At 38.0% G+C, this 6,106-nt stretch overlaps 1 protein-coding gene across 1 annotated transcript in view; it reads left to right on the forward strand.

Annotated features, from left to right (window-relative positions):
* Positions 1-5,902, forward strand: part of fgf11a (fibroblast growth factor 11a) — a 65,499-nt gene extending 59,597 nt beyond the window's left edge. Inside the window, exons 4-5 of the mRNA XM_081358940.1 lie at positions 2,555-2,753; positions 5,086-5,902. Coding sequence (XP_081215066.1) covers positions 2,555-2,753; positions 5,086-5,222 — 336 coding nt within the window. The 3' untranslated portion in view covers positions 5,223-5,902. The remainder of the gene's footprint in view (positions 1-2,554; positions 2,754-5,085) is intronic.
* The last annotated feature ends 204 nt before the right edge of the window (positions 5,903-6,106 follow it).

Consider the following 6,106-nt stretch of genomic DNA (forward strand, 5'->3'; position numbering starts at 1 on the left):
GTGTGTAGGTAAACCCTACGTTATCGGGACCAAATATCTCCACAAAGATGGCAATGTCTGAAACCCTTTTGAAAGTCTCAATCTTTCTTTACTCTCAAGTCCCACAATTAACACTCGCTAAAAGGCAAATGTGAGTAAATATTGGCTTTGTAAAATAAATGAATCAGTTGTCATCACTTATTAGGATATGCAATATGTAATACATTATTTAAATTGCTTCAATTGGCCCTCACTGATGTAAGCTAAATAATAGGAGCAAAAATATAATTTTTGATTGAAATAAATGCAAAATACAGTAAGACTAAATATGTATTTATTTCTAAATAAATAACCCCTTTGTTGTTTTATTGTTTATATATTGAGATCCTTTTTGATTCGACTACAGTTCAAAGTGATCTCATCTGTCAAGCTTAAAAAGGGACAAGAAGAGTCATCTATATGTAACTATATTAAATGTCTGAGATGCATGGAAGTTTTTTTTAATTCCTCCTTCCACTGAAAAGCAAAATGTGTGCAGGTTTGGAGCGATATGAGTTCATTTCATTTCTGTGTGAACTATCCCTTTAAATGTTGGTGTAAACGTTGTGCCTGTGTAAGAGGCTGATGAGGCATCTCTCCTGTCAGAATGCCAGTCCTCTGCTGATTGCTAGGAGATGTTTGTGGATTCAGAGGATTCTGCAGATTCTCAAGCATCCTGCATCTTCATTAACTTTATGCAACATAACATGTCAAAAAATCCTTCTGTAATAGTCAGATTTCCCTAAATCACACAATCCTGGATTAAAAGGGCAGGGGAGAGAGGGAAAAAAGGAAGTGAGAGAGACTGTGTTATGATATGTAAGAAGCCAGTGAAAGTGTCTGAGCAGAATGAAGACACTCACACGGAGCCTCGTGTGCTGCTCTGACACCTGCTGGTGAATGAGAGAACTGCAGGCTGGAGGACAAAACACCAGAGGTCAACCTGATCGCTCTTCTCCTTTATGGAGGACAACAGGGATCCCTTAAAGCTAGGCTAGGTAATGTTTTTCTTAAACACTTTTTGTTATACTGGTTGAAACTCTCTTCTCAGCCTGATATCAATCGGCGTATCTATTGATATCAACCTGATATCAATAAGGGGTCTAAATAATTTTTTATATTTTTTATATCTTCTGTTAGGTGCAGTGTTTGGGATTGTAAACATGGATGTAGACACTTACTGTATGTTCACCTGAACAGAACACATGTGGTCGATAAATGTGTAATAAGAAAGTGTGTAGGGGGTTTCGCTTTCCTCATTTACTGTTCCTCGGCACACTAATGCTTTCAGACTCAATCATCTTCAGCTGGAAGCGCCAGTTCAATTAAATTTGGTGATTAAATAATTAAAGTTGGCATAGACTTTAACTTTGAGCTCCTTACTCTGAATGATGTTTAATGTCCAGCTTAAGTCTTGATGAATGTTAAAAAATATATAAATGCAATTAAATATTATTTATTATTATATTAATACATTATTTTGAACGTTTTGTGTTTAAAATACTTCCTGTTGTATATTAATGTTTATACTTTAAGACTATCAAAACCATGATGAAGATCAAAAGCCTAAATTACCTTAATTTAATTACAGATATTCTATTAAGCCTGGTACATTTTGAACCTGTTTTATGAAGAACGCTTCATTTTAATTTGAGCTCTTTAGATGTTTAAAGTACAGTTCAAGCCTTGATGAAAGTTGAAAAAATATGCATGAAATGATTTAAGTCTTTCCATAAATGCAACTACATTTTATTATTCATTATTATATTATATTATATTATATTAATTTTATTCATTATTTTAAATATTTAAAATACTTCCCGTATAATAATATAATAATAATTCTTATAATAATAATAATAATAATTATTTATTACATGCTTTTCTTTAATAGGGCACTTTAAAACAGGAGCCACAATTCTTAAAATCATCAGGAAGATCAAAAGCCTGAATGGACACGATTTAATTACAGATATGCAATTAAACCAGGTAAAATATGAATCTGTTTTATGAAGAAGGCTTGTTTCAAAACAAACACATCCGAGCACGAGAGAGAGAGGAAGAGGAGTAAACCCCTTATTCAGCTGCTCTGCTCACCAGTCACACCAAGGATCCCAATCAATCCTGGAAATTGGTTTGTTCCCTGACAAGGTTACGAAATGACAGGGTGGTAGAGAGAGAGAGAGAGAGAGAGAGAGAGAGAGAGAGAGAGAGAGAGAGATGGGATGGGAGGAGAGAAGGAGAGAGTCTCCAGCAGGGATGAAGAGAGTCTGGGAATTTGTCTGAGTTTGGGATTACGCTGAACAGAGCACATGTGGTCGATAAATGTGTAATAAGAAAGTGTGTAGGGGGGTTCGCTTTCCTCATTTACCGTTCCTCGGATCACTAATGCTTTCACAATTCTGTCGCAGTGAAATGTGAGGCCCATTTTCCTCCCGATATTGCTGAACTCAATATGTATGCTATATACAGTATGAGCCAGCAGTTACAGTCTGTTATTCTGGTTAACTCACTATCTGTGTTATCTCTGTTACAGGAACATTTCACGCCTGAGTGTAAGTTTAAGGAGTGTGTATTTGAGAACTATTATGTGACATACTCCTCGATCTTGTACCGCCAAACGCAGTCGGGTCGGGCCTGGTACATTGGCATTAACCGGGACGGACAGGTCATGAAAGGAAATCGGGTCAAAAAGACCAAAGGAGCTGCTCACTTCCTGCCCAAGCTCATAGAGGGTACGTCTTTGTTTAAAACATTACATTATTTGTCATTTGTTGATACCATTCAAAGGTTTTAGGTCAGTAAGTAAGTTTTTTTTTTTTTTAATGCATTTATTTGATGAAAAATACAGTTAAAACATTGTAAAAATAGTGTGAAATGATTACAATCCAAAATAAATGCTTTCTATTTTAATATATTTTAACATTTATTTTATTCCTGTGATCAAAGCTGAATTTTCAGCATCATTACTCCAGTCTTCAGTGTCACATGATCCTTCAGAAATCATTATAAAATGCTGCTGATTTGCGAATTAAATGCAGTGCTTTTTACTTTTTACTTGCCCTGCCAACATTTTGCCCACCACAAAAAAGTCTCGTTTTTAACCCATAACCTTAATAAATACGGTTGTGAAACCAAAAACTACTAGCCTAAATTTCAAATATTGTTAAAGACAAGTAAACTGTCAGTAATGAAATAAGAACATAATCAAATTATATGTTTATGTTCATTTAAGATATAGCACACTATGTTTACAAGGATAAATCACCGAGACCGGCATTTTTTGACAAACTTTTGTGTGAATATGACCTTTCAAGTGCATGAAGACATGAAAGAGAGCTGGGCGCGTGCTTCGAATGTGTGCGCACACAAAACTTTCCACACTATCGAGCTCTCTTTCGCGTCTTCTTGCGCTTGAATATTTAAATTGGCAAGGCTTAAAAACACATGCAAATGATAAACTTTTATATGCACGGTTGCTCCATTGCGCTTAAAGAAGATTAAGGAAAATAGTCCGAAGCCGTGGTATAACGAGCACACTCGGGCCCTTAAGAGAGCAGCGTAGCTGGAAAAAAACAAAACTAGAGGTATTTCGCATTTCGTGGAAGGAAAGTGTTATTGCATACAAAAAGGCCTTAAAAACTCCTAGATCTCTCAGTAAGAGACAGTGAGAGTTGCGTCAACTATCCCGAGGCCATCAGGCAGTCCTTGTGGTTGAGCCCTGAACTAATTACATTTGTTTATGGAAAGTAATCCGTTATGTTGTTGTACTGTAAAGAGTGCAGCTCATACAATCCTTTCAGCTGTGCTGCCATTTTGGACTGCAGAAGAAAAGGATGCAGGAAAAGAAAGTTTAACACAATGGCTGCGTCTGAAATCGCATTCTCCCTTGTATAGGTACTTATTTTGAATAAGTAATTACTGGTAATTCACGACAGAAAAACATACGAATGAATGTTTGTATTATGAATGTAATCCGGACGTACTAGATTTTCCATGTTGTCATTATCATGTGACCAACCAGCGTCAGTTGCGTCGCTTCACTGTCATTCACAAATCCTCTCCTGTGGCCTCATGGGACAGTAAGGTGCCCATCAAATACACACTTCAGAATCTCACCGAAAGGATAGGTCATCCGGGGACTTTTTGCCTACTCTTTTTTGAGTACTGTGAATTCAGACATACTCTTGATACATACTGTTTATCGCCTAGTATATAGTAGGGAAGTGTGCTATTTCGAATGCAGCCTCTTACTTCAGCTATAAAAAAAAATGTTTTATATATAAGTTTATATAAAGTAATTTTTGCTTATTGGTGTGGTTGAGTTTATGAAGTTCCTAAAGGGACATGGTGATTGGGAAAAAAGGGGGGAAACTATACTTCAATGCTTCTCTTTGCATTCTCTGAGAAACTTGAATTTTGCTCGTAAATCCTTTGCGTTCCTTCACAAAAAATGTGCGTTGGTAAACTTTGCGTTTGCTCACAAAGAAGAAAGTTTTGCAAGCGAACGTAAAGTTTCTCAGGGGAACACAAAACTTTGCATTGAAATATATGTTTTCCCTCCCATCCGATCCCATATTTTTTCCATCACCATGTCCCTTTAGGGGCTCCGTATGAATTGGATCATCGAAGGTCAGCAGCAAAGACATTGCAAAGTGAGATTAAATACATAAAGTATATTTAAAGAATTTGTATTCATTTTGAGAAATACTGTTTTTGTGCAAGTTTTTATGCAAGTGTGATGAGTAAATGCTTGCTTACATTAGTCTACAGTAACCATCATGTTCACACACAACGCCTCTGCTCTTACTCATGATTTCTCTCAACACGAGGATAGGAGAGCTGTCAGTCAATTCCTGGAAAAACAAAGTAACTTGCGTTACTTATTTCAAAAAGTAACTCAGATATTTTGCTGTAAATGTAAAAGTAATGTGTAACTTCACTTGTTACTTGAAAAAAGTAATCTGATTACTTAACTCACGTTACCTGTGGTTAAATGTTGACGGACTTTTCATTTCAGGGTGAACTGTCCCTTTAAGAGTCTCTCTTTTTCTCCTGTCTCTCCAGTTGCCATGTACAGGGAGCCATCGCTACATGAGGTTGCTGAGCAAAGCCCGCCTAGGAAAACAGCCAAAACCTCAGACTCGCCCGTCCATAAAAACGGCAAGAAAGAAAAAGTGCTTCCCGTCCCCACAGCATCCTAGCGGCAGGAGAAGACACGCTTCATTTGCACGGACACGCCATGATCGCCAACAGTGGCACGGGAGGTTTGGTACAAACAATGTTTTGTAGTCCCTCCACCGATCCTCAGAACTTTGACATTTCCAACAATGCATCAGGGCTCGAAAGACCCTTGCCGATAGGTCTAATGCCCACCGCACTTCCTTTTTGGTCTCTCCCGCTTCCCTAACCAAGGGAACACTGAGCAATAATAACCGTAATGGTCTGGGGTCAGAGTGTGGCGGTGCCGCTTTTGTACGAACAGCAACACCTGAAAGAAAGGATCTTCGTCTTCCTCTCCTTTTTCCGTATTTCGAGAAGAAACACTTCCTCTTTGTGAAGCGATTCGTGCTTGACATTTAAACCCTTTCTTTTCCTTTGTTCAGGCATTTATAGATCCCCCAAATCTGTTTTCTTTTTCTTTTTTTACAGAGATCCCCCGCCATCTCTAAGCCTAGTTTGTAATCTCCTCTCCCTTCTCTACCTCTTCTGCACTTTGATTAGCTTGAGACAGAAGCCATTTTCCACTTCACAACACAGGAAAAGCCCCGCACACTCTCCCGGGGAACATTAAGGATGCAGCCACATGCACACACACACACACACACACACCAAATAACTATAACTAAATAAAAGTTCCCCTCTTCTTAGGATGATGATGCTCACTGGCTCCTGCGCTTATGAGTCTGTGGAGGGTGGATGTGTGTGTGTGAGTGTGTGCGTGAACAGTAATACAATATCATTTGTAAGATGACTCATATCAGAGGGAGTAGGGTGGCATTATTGTTTATTTTGTTATGATAAGTCGTTGTTTTCCTCATTGCAATATGCCCAGAGAGCAATATTGGTACAGCTGCACTCGCTCTCC

The sequence above is a fragment of the Scardinius erythrophthalmus genome (assembly GCF_964197995.2).
Source record: "Scardinius erythrophthalmus genome assembly, chromosome: 2".
Taxonomy (NCBI): domain Eukaryota; kingdom Metazoa; phylum Chordata; class Actinopteri; order Cypriniformes; family Leuciscidae; genus Scardinius; species Scardinius erythrophthalmus.